The following is a 15,305-nucleotide window of genomic DNA, read 5'->3' as shown; positions in this document are numbered from 1 at the left end:
TGTCTCCCCAATGCTGCAGTGTACATACCCTACCAGGTACGTTACTGAGGTCAAGGCCGAGTCGACCTAAGCGGAGGCCCAGGACCAGGACCGCACTCAGAACAGTCGGCGGAGCAAACACACGTGCAGTGTAGTACTCCCACGCAGAAGGGCGCGTGGGTCAGAGGTCAAACTTAGGGCCTTCTCGCTGCGAGGCGCGCTGTAACAGGGTAATAATGAATCCGCGACAGAATGAATGACACATTACGTTCATGCAGAGGGAAGGCAGTTGGCGTCAAGGGGATCGTTTAAGATGGGCAATTCTTTTTGTTCGATCCACAAATCGGATTTTAAGATCTAGAAACCACGTGACAGGAATCACTTCATCCTTGCTGGAACACATGCACACAGGTATTCAAAATATCGTTCGAGCAAGGATCAAACATGGATCAAGTTTTGTATCGTAAAACCCCCGTTTAATCGGTAAATAAAAAAACCGTCAATTCCCGTTCCAGTATTATTAATCATTTTCTTATTTTAATATATAAAAATCCAGAACCCTGATGGCACGCTAACTCCGCAACGCTATCATTAATAATCATGAGCGGAACATTATTTTCGATAAAATATTTCAGATTGACTGCAATACACCCGTCCTTGGACGGGCTATAAGCTAGTTCCTTAAATGGGCAAACCCACGTCCAAATTCCTCTATGGGCCTAAAATATGAACATAATTAATCATTCATTCTGTTGCAGATTCGTGTTGATGCTATCAATACAGCCGCATGTTGCAGCATATTCCGCAAGAGGTTTTGGGGCTCTTAACAAAAAAACCCATTACCAAAGACAAAGATCCCCCGTGTAGTCTTGACAGACTGTTGGGGCAAGTGCTGTTCGCGAGCAACTATGAAGGCCGGGTTCAGATAATCGTCACTGACGGTGTTGGTGGCTGGCCGTGATCGGGAATTGAACTCGGTTCACCGGGTTCGTAGCGCAGCGTAGCGCTAACCGCTGCACCACCGCTCCCCACCGCGACCACCAGGCCCACGTGCGCGCCGCCGCGCTAGTTATCGCGCGCTCCGATTGGCCGAGGCGTCGCTCGAATCGCGCGCTGCCTTCTTGGACAGGGGGCGTGCACGCGCGCGCGCGGGGGGCCTCGTTTTTAACTCCGTGAATTTCCGACGCAGTTTAAACTTTAAGAGTATCTCTTGATTTATTGTTGTTGTCGTCGTCGTTGTATATTCGTGTGAAGAATTCGGAAGAAAAAAAAATCGCCACGACTTGCGTTTGAAAGTTTCCTGCCAACCCGAGGCTCTGGGTAGGTGCGTGCGAGTGTTGCATCGGCTAGGCCTCTCCATTCAACGGAACGCATCGCGACAACACCGCGGCGTTCGCGATAAAGGGGGTCATCCGTTTAGTGAGTACGCGCAAATCTGTCAAAAACTTGACCCCACTCCCTGTACGCACGCGGACTTTTTACCCCCCCCCCCTCCCAAACCTGAGGACGTACAGCCTGAGGCCCCCCCCCCCCCCCCCCCAGAATCCTATAGAACGGTCGATGTTTAAACCACGCAGAGACGATCAAGGATGTTAAGCAAACAGATAGTCCACCGCCGGCTGCATTAAAGAATTAAGTTGCGTATCGTGAGAACTTATTTTGCCGATAGCTGCAGGCAGGGGGCACGGTGGCACACGAGTGACACCTCTCCCAGAGGCCCACTTCTCCCGCTAGTACTTGTGGTCTGACAGCTGGAGACACTGAACTGTGGCTCATTTGAAGGCCAATGTAGACAAATTATTATCGCGGCTTCACCTCCCCCCCCACCCCGTTTCCTATGCGTACATTGTCAGTAGACCCCCCATACGCAAGCTACGCGTTTGGGTTAACACCCCCTGCCCCGAACTCTACGGCGGTCCCTAACTCCCTATAGCCCCGTGAGGTTGGCAATAACACCACAGCGTTCGCGATAACGTCACAGCGTTCGCTATAACGCCAGAGCGTTCGCTATAACGTCACAGCGTTCGCTATAACGTCACAGCGTTCGCTATAACGTCACAGCGTTCGCTATAACGCCGCAGCGTTCGCTATAACGTCGCAGCGTTCGCTACAACGTCGCAGCGTTCGCTACAACGTCGCAGCGTTCGCTATAACGTCGCAGCGTTCGCGATAACGTCGCAGCGTTCGCTATAACGTCACAGCGTTCGCTATAACGTCACAGCGTTCGCTATAACGTCACAGCGTTCGCTATAACGTCACAGCGTTCGCTATAACGTCACCGCGTTCGCTATAACGTCACAGCGTTCGCTATAATGTCAAAGCGTTCGCCATAACGTCACCGCGTTCGTCATAACGTCACAGCGTTCGCTATAACGTCACAGCGTTCGCGATAACGTCACCGCGTTCGCTATAACGTCACAACGTTCGCTATAACGTCAAAGCGTTCGCCATAACGTCACCGCGTTCGCCATAACGTCAGCGTTCGCTATAACGTCACAGCGTTCGCCACAACGTCACCGCGTTCGCCACAACGTCACAGCGTTCGCTATAACGTCACAGCGTTCGCTATAACGTCACAGCGTTCGCCATAACGTCAAAGCGTTCGCCATAACGTCACAGCGTTCGCTATAACGTCACAGCGTTCGCACAACATTACAACGTCGCTTATCAGTCCCGATCAATCAATTCACCGCATATCCCCAACCTGTGCATTGTATGATCATCGGCTTGTATGGATATTCACATATCCGGCCTTTTCACAAAACATCTGCATATACAGCGCCTCAGTCCCAGCCAGCCACATACGCGACTTACCGTGCGAGTACAGTACATGTGTAACAGCCCCCCTATATGTCTATAAGAATAGGTTTTACCCTTTCTGGCAATAAAACAGGAGGTGTTAAGATGTTCAAACATCAAATAGAGAAACCTTTTGCAAGGAATCATGTCTGCATTAACCACACGTGGTACTTGTAGTGAACATGCAATCACAAAACATGCTCTGGTAATATAATGCATTGTCTTTGAAACTGATTGGTCCACACCAGAGACAGCTTTCTTTAGAGCCTATCTGTCCACTGCGTGTCACGGTGGGGTTCATTTGACCATACTTCACGATGGTCTGTGCCGGTGGGTAACCCTGCCACCTGCTGCCCCAAGGCGTATCGCAGCTCCCCCCACACGCTGGTGTGTGCCTGTGCGTGCTTCAAAACGATCGGTGTCGTGGAGAATTATAAATATTACAATAAGCAAGTGGACAATTTGCCATTCGGACATTCCACAACTTGCCATTTTGAACATTAATTTCGTTAAATGTGTACCATGCCTATAGCAATCTAATATGAGATAAGATGTTCTCGTTAGGGAGATTTCAAGCGAGCTGCGTGCCATGGTGGCGAGATGTTCACTCCATTGCCCTGGTACACAGGACAGGAGGTCGTAGGTTCGATCCTGACCCTGACGCCTGTATTTATGGAGTTTGCATGTCTCTCTCTCCGTGGTCGCGTGGATTTTTCTCCGTGTTCTCTGGTTTTTCTCTCCACATTTAAAAACAACATGCGTTGAGAGTATTTGCCTGTAATAAATGTACACATAAGCCACTTCGTTGAGCTATCATGTGTGGCCAGGTCAATTCTGAAAAATGGATATACTCAGTGGGACCTTACCTGGTTAAATAAAGCAAATTGTTTAAGAGTTTTCAGGTTTGAACATCTCATGGTTTAAGTAGATTGTTGCCACATATCCGTCTCTCTGCATACATAAATAAAGTATTTCTTACACAACCCATCAGCCGGCATGGCCTTATGCGAGTCCACAGTGTCTGGAGCATTGTTTTAGGACAAGCAAATTCTGGACCGGTTTCGACATGCGGTGTCTCATCAGCAGTCAGGCTTGCTTAAGTCGGTGCCGGTGAACTGCCAATCTCACGATGTGGATCCAAGTTCGACGCAAAGTTATATAATGACTCAATGATTTGCGTCGTGAATAATATAGATTAAAAAAACTAAATGGTTTGCACAGCAGTCGTTGAACAAACTTATTGGCAACCAGGAGCAGCCGGAATACTCACCACGTGACAGGAAGCAGATGAGTAAAATAGTTATTGACAGCCGCACACTGCCGTCAGCAGTGAAGACCGCGAGTTACTGGGAATGGCTATTGGTGAGGACCTGAAGTTTCTGAGATAATTTTCTTTGCTTTTTTTAATTATGTTATTCCAGATTGCTTTTGAGTTGGAGGATTTCAAGTTTCCTTTTGAAGACTGAACGCCCCACAACTGCCATGGCCACGCAAGCCGTGGCACCAAAGAAGGCGCTTGCGCCAACGGTGGCGCAGATCAATGCGGAGTACATCACCCAGGTATGTCAGGCCGATTCATTGTACAGTTTGCATGGATTTCCTTTAGGTGCATGTAGTTTTCATAACGCGAATTGGATGAACGTATGAGGGACACATTTTTTTCATAACGTGGATGCGAATTTGATATATAATGCAATCGAGTGAATGGAACTACATCGTGCGAGTAGGAATAACCAGTCGTACAGCGGCCTTGGCGTAGCATTATACAAAACGGGATGCTGCTGGATGCTTTAAGCTGATACCTACGCGCCTCAGTCTTTGTTCAGCCTGCGTACGCACCTTATGTGTTATCGCGGACTGTGCTTTACCCCTATATTATTTATTACGATGCGATTTGTCCACAACGCCGTGTTCTTAAGGAACGCAACTGCTACCGCGTTATAGGAGAATAGACTGGAATGAGAAATAACCCCCTACAACTCTTGCCTGATCGGAGAGCGCTAGAGCTGGTCAACCCAATTATTTCAGTAATCGATTACTGCAACGATTATTGGTTTGGTTTCTCGACTAATCGGATAATACGGAAATAGTTGGTGTACGGGAGGTAATGGGCAAGGCACGGTGAGGCCATCCGTGATCATCGGTCACGACACGCTGGGCTGTAGCTTGCGGGGGTTTCCTGCCTTCGTGAAGCAGGACGTCGGTTTACTCCCACTTTTAAAGGGGTTTTGGCAATCGACCACAAACAATACTACATACCTTGTTACAGGCCAATTCAGACCTTATTGGTCACTCCGTGCCCTTATAAATCTCAACGTTCATCCTACACAGTCCCATCACAAGAGAGAAACAGACAAATTAACCTTATGGCGGTACCATAGTTACCCCGGCTCTCGCATAATCTCCGTGATGCAGTCATTTTTGGTCTGTTGATGGTCGGGGATGCGGCAATGGACTCATCTCGACGAGCTGTACACGATGCACCACTACGGTGTGTACGAGCGTTCAGGGTTTCAGCACAGTCGTCCTCGCTGCGTTTCGACATCGCGGAGTAGCACTGATTTCGGATTGATTGTTGCCCCAGTCGCGGAGTTAAGTAACACCCCTAGAAAAAAAAGTGTCCTAGAAATAAAATATTTAATTGCCTCGGTCATTTTGTATTATGTGGTACCCCGGGGTACCGGCATAAGGATCAAATAGACAATAAAAAAAATGCCGGTATTGAAACGGCTGTACGCCGTGTGGACCTGGAAACTAAATTTCCCTATACAAGAATACGGGTAACCTTATGGGTTGACAGGTATGCAGTAGTCATTTGCATTATTTGGCCTATTAATTCATACATCTTCCCAGGTTTTTAAAAATCTTCCTCTTCTGCTATAATCTCACCCGTTGCTGCCTGCACTAACGGCTCCTTGTGTATCATGTCCAGGCTTAAGACTCCTCTTCTCCACCTACATCTAAAAGAAGATGTAAACACTGAAAGATGAGCGGTTGAAATTATTTAACTGTGTCCCCCTCTATTGTATGCCTGTAGCTCTCAAACCAGTACTGGGCACCACACATCAAAAAGAAATTACCCTTCAACCCAAAGGTAAACAGGATTGGAACATTAAATGAGACTCGCACTACTGCATAGGATGGGAAATGCCTTTTGACAGAATAATATCCTTATCCCATTGTTAACGTGTATTTTGTAGGAGAAAATGATTGCTGTCTACCCGAATCCTAACCAGCCAGGATGTAATGGTTTGTTACATCCACTGAAATAGATTTTTATGCTCTGTGACAATTCATCATTTTTATATCAGAAGCGAATAGTTAGATCCATATTAACTAGCCAGAATGATTCCTACCTAATTGACTTCATTGACATTGGAAAATTTCTTTAGAAAAAATATGTATGCACATGTTTGATGTTATAAATATAGTAGAGGCATATTGTACTTTGAAAATGTTTTTAGCTTGATGAATTTTAATGCAGGGCCTTATTTTGAGTGGCCACTGAGTTCCATATTCAGATAGCCACTACGCTGTTGTGAGCCACTGAACATAATTTCCATACTTAAACTTGCCGTGTAATACTGTACACATTTTATGAGTTTTTTTCATTGTTATCTTTTTAACAGGTAATCGAAGACATTTATGAGAGAGAAATGTTGAAGACAAAGTAAGTGTACACCTTGCACTGTTTGGTTTTGCTCACGTTGGTCCAGCAACTAAATTGTGAAATGTTTGGGCTTTTAACCAGGTAAATATATTTAATGGCGTGAAATGCTACGACTGAAAAGCATTAGAATCCGTCAGTCATTTTGCAGCTAGGAATTGAAAATTGGCGTTATAGAGAAGGTGAATGATGTTGTACGTAGCCAATCATGCTAATCGGAGGTTCCGGAAATGTTGATTGAGGCACTGATACCATTAATACGATAAACATGTTTGGTGGAATACAATTTACATGAAATGAATAAAGTAATACTTTTCTTTTGCCTCCGTTAAAATTAATATCACACCTATATTCTCTCCCAGTTGAATTTCTTTTGTGCTCTGTCGTGTTACTTAATACGACGAGGTATCGCTGTGGTTTGAATGCCCAGCTCGCAATCACTTTGTGAGTTCAGTCGGACAATCAGCTCATTCAGTTAATTCAGCCTACCATGCGCTTGAGCTCGATATATCAAGAAAAAATACAAAGACCCCCCCCGTATAGCCTTAACAGACTGTTGGAACAAGGCCTGTTCGTGAACACCTATGAAGGCCGGCACGGCACACGAGGGGGTGGGTGGCCAGCACCACATGCATGCAGGTTATCATATGAGTCGACCTAGGGAAGGCCCAGGACTGGTTAAAATAATCGTCACTGGTATTGGCTGTGAGCGGGAATCAAACTCGAGTCACCAGGTTCGTAAAGCAGCTTGCTGACCGCTGCGCTACCGCTCCCTACTACGAGCATTCCCCAAATTACGAACGAGTTACGTTCCTGAGACCTGTTCGTAAGTAGGAACGGTTCGTAAGTTGAGCACTGCCTGTACCACTTCACAGATAGTCAACAATAGTCATCGTTTGGAAATACTGGCTCCTGCCACAGGAACCTGGAAAGTATGCCATTGCCTCGGCCACCGACAGATGTGAGTGCAGACAGATCCTTTGTTTCCTGGAGAAGAAAGCCCGCTGTGAATTTGCAAATGCAGGCACCGTGTAAATCCTTGCATGTAGACGGCTCAGCCATCTGAGTTGTTTGGCTCAACGCTGGGCAGTAATGGTTGCTGTAGATGGGTCGCTGCATTATTTGTGTTCTCTTTCAGGTTTGCCATCAGAAAAATCATGCTCTTGGAGTTCAGGTGAGAATATCTGAAGTATTTATTTTTTATACGAATGTCAGTGACCAACTAACGGTGTATATTTGCAGATTGAGACAAGTTTGTTCAGTTTTAAGTAAAAAGAAACTCGTATTTTTTTACAAATAACAATTTTCAGTCAGTTTTTTTCTGTTGACTAAAAAGGTTGCATTAGTGATGTTGAATGTGGAATTTCTTGTTTTTGCGTCTGCCTTGAAAGAAGCCATCAATGAAATCATTGACCTTATTTTCTGACATCCAACTTCAAATTCTGTCCTGCAAAAACAAAAGCACACTTTCATGAACACAAGCCCTTCTTTCTCATTGCGCGTTGGTGAACAAATCGAGAGGCTGATGATAATCCTGACCCGTATTTCCCCAATCCCTTTAAGACCGGTCCACCCGACCACATCACAGTACCTCGTTTGTAACGGGTTGGCTCAGCTCCTGCATGCATGCAGTGGCCCGGAAGCCACGAGAGACCGCTGTACCCGCGCTCACCTTTGGTCTCGCCCCCGTGTCGGATCGGCAGCCAGTACCTGGAGAACTATCTGTGGCCAAACTACACGGCGCAGACGAGCAGCAAGGCGCACCTGCTGTCCATCTGCTGCATGCTCAACGAGAAGTTCCGCGAGAACGTGTCGGCGTGGGAGGCAAGTCTCGATGCTCTCTGATGCAGGTGTTAAGATGTTAAAACACCAAACTGAAACCTTGTACAAGGAATCATGTCAGAATATTGTTTTTGTTTGCATCCTGACCACAAGCATTGTGGTTAATGAAGACATGATTCCTTGTAAAAGGTTTCAGTTTGGTGTTTTAACATCTTAACACCTGTTTTGTTGCCAGAAAAAAAGGGAAAACCTATTTTCATAATTTGGTACTGGCAAAGGAGGTCCCATGATGTAGCTGCTCACCCCGAGCTCTCGTTACTCTGATAGTGGCGTTGGCTTTGTGCTGTGTGATGCCTTTTGGCGTCCTCTGGTCTAAAACCTTTTGAGACTAGCTTCCAAAGAAAGCTGTCTCTGGTGTGGACCAATCAGTTTCAAAGACAATGCATATATTATCAGAGTATGTTTTTTTGTTTGCATTCTGACCACAAGTACTGTGGTTAATGCAGACACGATTCCTTGTAAAAGGTTTCAGTTTGGTGTTTTAACATCTTAACACCTGTTTTATTGCCATAAAAAAGGGGAAAACCTATTCTGAATGAATTAACTATTTGTACAGCAGACTAGTGTTTCGAGATGAGTTGATGAGAAGTAGTACGTGAATTTGATGATGCGTGATGATGGTGACGCATTCCTCCACCATTCATCGACGATTGTCGCAGCTCAACAGCAGTCGCGTTGGCTTTTAAATATCAGAGACCGTTGCGAGCGCAGGTGGGGAGGTGGGACTGGCAAGGAAGAAACATTAAAACAACCCGGGAACACGTTCTGCTCTCCCATGCCACACGCGCGCCACGCACAGGCCTTCAAGTTGCGCCCGCAGCACGTGCCAGCGTTCTTCCAACGCCTGCTGGCCACCTCGCTGTCGGAGGAGGGCTCGACGGTGACGCTGCGGGAGCAGACGCTGCTGCTCGTCTTCCTCGACCACTGCTTCAACAGCCTGGTGAGCCATGCGGCACATCGGGGCAGCGCTGCACAGTGGTTGGTTTAATAATAATCGAGCACATTTGGTATTAAAACGAAACTATACTGAACTATTTTAATTTAATCAAATAAGGCCCACTGAGCCGTGTAGCTCTTTTTCAGAAGCGTCCTGGCCATCGCAAATGATAGCCCAACGAGAAGTGGCTTATAGCATGTGGAAATTTATAGCAGCCAAATACTCTTAAATGTATGAAGCTAAAAAAAGAGGAGGACCCGGAGGAAAAAATCCACGCGACCACGGGGAGAACGCGCAAACTCCAAATATGCAGCAGGCATCAGGGTCAGGATCGAACCCACGACCTCCTGTATACCAGGCGAGGTCGTTAACATCTCCTAGCCACCGCGGTGCCCACATATTTGTGCCGTTGTTATATTTTGTAGTTGTCTAGACGACGCTTTATTTCACAGTCCTATATGGTCTGAAAGTAGGAAGCAGCGTTGGAACGTAGGAATCCCGATGGAATGGTTTGTCGGCAAATCTGGACCATTACACGTGTCACGCGATAACCCACTCGTTTCAAGTGACGTCGGGGAGCCTCGTCTCAAACTGTGTTAGGCCAGAGGACAGATTTCTTTTGAGACGAGGCTCAAAAGAAAGCTGTCTCTGGTGTGGACCAATCAGTTTGAAGGACAATGCATATATTATCAGTGTTTTTTGTTTGCATTCTGACCACAAGCAGTTGTGGTCAATGCAGACGTGATTACTTGTGAAAGGTTTCAGTTTGGTGTTTTAACATGTTAACACCTGTTTTGTTGCCATAAAAAAGGGGAAAAACCTATTATCAAGGGTAATCATGAATAACAATAAAACTTTGCTGCTGTCTGTGCATGCTGCTGTTGCCCAAATGATGGGCCACATTGTTGAGGCTGGGTTGCTTCTGAAAAATAAGTTAATACCTTAGTAGTGGGCTTTGCCTGGTAGGATGGGGGATGGTTTAGTTGTGTTTTTGTTTGGGTAATTTGTTGACCTTTCTTGCACTTTGCACCGCTATCGTGTTTTTGTACTGTTTGTTGTAACGTTCTTACCCACCCCTCCTGGACATCTCTGAAAAAGAGCTTCATAGCTCCATTGGATTCCTTCTCCAGTATGAATATTCTGATTGTTGTTGTTGTTGCTGCTGCTGCTGCGGCTGTTGTTCGATGTTGCGGCCGGATAGGAGGTGGACGTGATTCGCGAGCAGGTGCAGCGTCTCATCTCCCTGCCTACCTGGGTGTGCCTGCTGCCGGTGAGCTTACACGGCCAATTTTGATAAATTTTTACTGCACAGCGTCGCGTATACGACCGTCACGTGTCCGCCCTGACCCATTAACTGCTCATATCCAGTGCCGTCTTTGTGCACGGTAGAGCTGCCTTTACATCGAGATGTTCGCTAATATGATGTTTTCGTGTTCACTAATGCTTTCTTAGTTACGCATTCATCCGTTTACTCCTGAAAGTACAGGTGGGATGGTCCAGAGTGTGACTTAACACACGTTGGCACGTGTCCCTTAGTCTCGTCTGGAGCAAGAGCTCAGGAAGACGCCCAAGCTGAAGAAGTTCTGGAATCTGATCAAAAAGAGCGACGAAAAGCTGGAGCCAAAAGCAAAGGAGCAGTAAGACTCGAGAAACACACTCGCGCGTAGGCACACTCCGCAGGCAGGCAGGCACACTCGCACGCAGACACACGACAGCTGCCATTCACCACTAGGTAGCGATGATATCACCGCAGCTTGCATGCTAGGCTAGGTGCACTTTAAGGCCACATGAAGTGTCAAAGGCTCGCTTGCAGGAGTTTTCAGGACAGACCCAGAGGTCATGGGTTAATGCACTGAGATGACTGGTAGATGCACAAATACACGTGCATGCATACCGACACACAATTTTCACACTCATAAAAGACAGAGATCCCCCGTATAGCCTTAATACTGTTGAGGCAAGTGCTGTTAGCGAGCACCTTTGAAGGCTTGCACAGCACATGAGGGGGAGGTGTGGCCAATACTATGCCCGGCTGCCTTTGTCTCCCTAGTGGTGATGCTTACACGTAGCAACAAGTACTCATTTGAGGCTGAGTCAACTGTTGAAGGCCCAGGATTGGTTCGTTGGCCGTGAGTGGGAATCAAACTCTGGTTCATAGCACAGTATGCTGGCCACTACACTACTGTTCCCCACATACACGCATTCACACAAACCGACACTGGCACACAAAGCAGATAGGTGTCAGTGTCATAGAGAAAATGCTTTGACGTGGAGTAGCGAACAGAGGATGGATGATGATGATAATGATGATGATTTAACGATGATGCTTGCCTGACTCTTTCAGGGCTGATTATGAGCGCCGGTTCCTTTCACGGCTCATCCAGAAGTTTGTTTCCGTCCTCAACTCTATTCCCGCAAAAGGTGGGTGCAACAAGGGCACTTTGTGGCAGGAACAGAATCCTGGTAATCATGGTTTTGCGTTAAAACAGCAATCGTGTCATTAATGTACCCAGGGAACTTTTGTCGGAGAGGACCTTGAATTGCAATGTTGTGCCAATACCATTAATGGGTGATTTGGTTATTGTTATCTCCTCCTCCACATGGTGGTACCACTTGGTTGACAGTTATATATTTGCCACTCAAACAGAATGAGGAGTGAGAGGAGAGAGTTTGTCTTTTCCTCAAATTAGTCTATTTGAATGTGGTTGGAAATGTAGAGTGCATGAAAACAATCCAGTCATGCGAGAGTGCCAGGGGTTTATGGTATGCGCTGCTGTGCCTGTGGAATATTTAAAAAAATGTATAGCATTATTTGATAATCGAATTAATGTTAATTCAATTATTGCATAGATATGCGATGCGTGTGCGATGCACTGGAGAGTGGGATGAATCGGCATTCTTGCCGTGGCTGTTTACTGCTGGCGTGCAGGGGATGTGAGTGCTGACAAGGTGCATTACTGCGAACGTTTCATTGAGCTGATGATCGACTTGGAGGTGAGTGACCTGGAAAATGTCAATCCAATCGTATATATTGCACCATTCGGTTCCATAACGGTCGCACAATTATAGCGCGCACTGCGGCGTTTTGCTGTGGCGTTGCGTTGTGATTTTACCGCACCCGTCGCATTATATTCGGTTGCATTGGTAGTGAGTTTAACTGAGTCGCAGACGCACTCTTTGGAGGCAACACATTTATTGATACCAACACAATTGCGCAACTGCCCCTTCACCAGATAACAGCCTATGGTGGTCGACCACCAGGCTAACGACACTAACTACACCGTAACTAGCTACTTAACCACCAGGCTAACTACACTAATTACACTGGGAGTAGCTACTACGGACAGGACCCCAGCTTGGGTCCAGGTCCACGTGTTGGCGACTCTTCTCGGACGTAGAACGTAGATTCTTCAGGATAACCACAGCAGCTGGTCCCTCTCCGGGACCTGGCTTATATCCTCCGTGGCGTGGCTGGCTCCGCCCTTAGCCACGACCACCTTCGAGAACCCTCGAGCAGGATCTCGGCCCTGACACGTGATCACCCCTAGCCCCCACCATCTGCAGACTTTACCGGTCACGTGTCCTTCGGGGTCAACCAGAGTGCCATGGCCCTTGGTAACCCCGTTCCCATGGCCGGCACTCTCACACCCGACCCTGTAGGGGTCGGCACCGCACGCAGGGCGTGGTGCCATCTCACCGAGCCCCTCTAGGGCCGGTAGTGCACCCACATACACGTGGTGCCCGCGATGTCAATACATCGCACGCTGTGCTTCTAGGGCCGGCATTACACAGTGACATCCGCGATATCACTACACATATGTAACATTTGGTTTAAAAAAAAAACGAAAAAACATCTCACGGTTGTTCTACACTCAAACTTCACCCGGTGGCCACTCGTGGGTTTTCTCAGGCCCTGCTGCCCACACGCCGCTGGTTCAACACGCTGCTGGACGACTCACACCTGGTGGTGCTTAGCCACCTGTCCGAACTGGCGCAGCGCCCCAAGGAAGGGAAGCTGTTTATACAGGTGAGCAGTGGCCGTCGGCTTGTGAATAAGTTTCTACCCACCACCACCCCGCGCCACCAAAACCGCATGGCGTACGTATATATAGGAGAACCCCTCTTAATGACCACCGATGTTAACGCCTATCGTATTTTCCCGCATATAACCCGCGGGGTATACCACTTTTTACAAAGAAAACAAGACCCTTCGGGGTATATGGAGGTGCGGGCTATCCCAAAAATATTTTACACGTGTGACATGTCATGACTCGTTAAAAAAAAATTCATGGTAGGACTATCCACACTTGCCTTTGACTAAAGCGCTGCTGAATAAACCACTCACACTAAAATTGCACGTTATCACGTTTTAAATGAATTGTTTGTACAATTAAACCGCGCACTGTTTACCCGCGATGGGAGAGCTGGGGGGAGAGAGAGGCGGGGGTTGGGGGGTGGGGCAGCTAGGGGGAGAGAGAGGTGGGGGGTTGTGGGCGAGGCAACGGCGTTACCGTAGTGCCGCTATTATCTGCGCAGTGCGCAATCTACTAGTGCTAAAACTGTACTGTTATGTGTTACTTAAAACTGTTATGTGTTACTTATTTATTGTGTATTTACTTTTGTTACTTATTTACTGTTTTAAGTTCACTCGTTTCCGGTTAGTTAGTTTTCTTTGTGCACGTTATGATTTTAATGTTAACAATTGATAGTGGAATGTATTACAAATGTAAACTTCGTATTAATATGATGGAATTAAGCTGCGGTAACGACGTTAAAGATATGAATACATGCGGGGTATATGGAGGTACGGTCTATCTGAAATTTGTTTTACACAAAACGCTATTTTTGCGGGGTATTTGCGGGAAAATACGGTATATTGCGTGGGGTTGCCTGTCCATTTGTTTACAGCTGTTGGAGATGCTGCAGTTTTACTCTGGCTTTGAGATCAATGACCAGTCCGGAAACGCCCTGACCGACCATGACATGACCAACATGCACTACGACCGCCTCACTTCTCTACAGGTATGCAAATACTCACCTCTCTGCGCACGCATGCAGACATCTCCCTACAGATATGCAGATACACACCTCCCTGCAGGTATGCAGATACTCACCTCCCTAAAGTTCAAAATCAGAATTTATAGACTACAGGAGGAATCCTGTAAGCTCTGAAGCTCTTTTTTACAGATGTCCAGTAGGGGCACGGGGTCAGCAAGTGACAACACCTAGCAGTGGGTAGATGGTGGTTCGTAACGGTGACGACAGTGAGTAATGTTATAGGCCAGAGACCCGCACAAGTTTGAGCCTGACTCAAGTCCCGTCAGCAATGTTGCGATATGTTAATCCGCCGTCGCTTGTTGCCTCGATATTGCACAACAGCAGCCTTGCCTAGGATTCAACTTGCTTGGTCATTGTCAGCATGATCCAACCCCCCATTATACTGTGGCCATTGGTCGCACTTGTATTATGACCAGGAGTCTTGTACAAGTTCCTCCTTCACTTACCTTTATCCGCAAAGATTCTGCCTCTTTAAACCAATGTGGAAATAGGTTGCCCTGTACGCAAGTTAGTCAACCAGCAGTTCACACATGGGGGTAGTGCAGGTCGTTCCATCTCTTTCACCGGGAACGAGTTGGCCAGATACCCTCTGGAGGGGGCCTCCAGCGGAGCTCCCTATGCTGGAGGCGCTTTCTGGCAGCGGTGGCCCGAGCGAAGCAAGTGCAGGGCTGCGGCTTTACACCGATGCAGTCGGCGACATCAGCCTTCGATGGTGCCTTTGGATCGCCACAGAGTGTCGCGCGTGTGTCGTGTGCGCAGCGCGTCGCGTTCGCCAACTTCCCGGAGCTGCGCGACTTTGCGCTGTCCAACGTTGCCTCCATCGACACGAGGGACTCCCTGCTGAAGCACTTCGGAGAGCTCTCGTGAGATGCACAGCCCCACCCGAACCATGCCAGCGAGCAAACCTACCTATTCTAGATTTGAAGCTTTCGTGACTGCAAGGATCCATACTCTTTGGTTCTATTCGGTAAAGTCACATAGGTAAAAAGTAAAACAACAAAAATCACGACGTTTCGGCCACAA

The 15,305-nt window shown here is 47.3% G+C and overlaps 1 protein-coding gene across 2 annotated transcripts in view; it reads left to right on the top strand.

Moving 5' to 3' along the window:
* Positions 1–1,078: 1,078 nt before the first annotated feature.
* The window catches only part of AQR (aquarius intron-binding spliceosomal factor), a 37,685-nt gene continuing 23,458 nt past the window's right edge, over positions 1,079–15,305 (top strand). The window contains exons 1-14 of one of the 2 annotated variants that reach the window (XM_032965210.2): positions 1,079–1,299; positions 4,200–4,338; positions 5,816–5,872; positions 6,408–6,448; positions 7,584–7,619; positions 8,149–8,269; positions 9,087–9,227; positions 10,426–10,494; positions 10,761–10,861; positions 11,569–11,645; positions 12,154–12,218; positions 13,135–13,251; positions 14,133–14,246; positions 15,042–15,145. In XM_032965210.2, the coding sequence (XP_032821101.2) occupies positions 4,261–4,338; positions 5,816–5,872; positions 6,408–6,448; positions 7,584–7,619; positions 8,149–8,269; positions 9,087–9,227; positions 10,426–10,494; positions 10,761–10,861; positions 11,569–11,645; positions 12,154–12,218; positions 13,135–13,251; positions 14,133–14,246; positions 15,042–15,145 (1,121 nt within the window). In that variant the 5' untranslated portion in view covers positions 1,079–1,299; positions 4,200–4,260. Of the gene's footprint in view, positions 1,399–4,199; positions 4,339–5,815; positions 5,873–6,407; positions 6,449–7,583; positions 7,620–8,148; positions 8,270–9,086; positions 9,228–10,425; positions 10,495–10,760; positions 10,862–11,568; positions 11,646–12,153; positions 12,219–13,134; positions 13,252–14,132; positions 14,247–15,041; positions 15,146–15,305 lie in introns of both variants that reach the window. The other variant, XM_032965209.2, reaches the window with a different exon arrangement.

Source organism: Petromyzon marinus, chromosome 33 (assembly GCF_048934315.1).
Source record: "Petromyzon marinus isolate PM22_M1 ecotype Great Lakes invasive population chromosome 33, UKy_Petmar_22M1.pri1.0, whole genome shotgun sequence".
Classification (NCBI taxonomy): Eukaryota; Metazoa; Chordata; class Hyperoartia; order Petromyzontiformes; family Petromyzontidae; genus Petromyzon; species Petromyzon marinus.
Note: the sequence above shows the minus strand (reverse complement) of the source record. Positions and strands in the feature narration are given on the sequence as shown.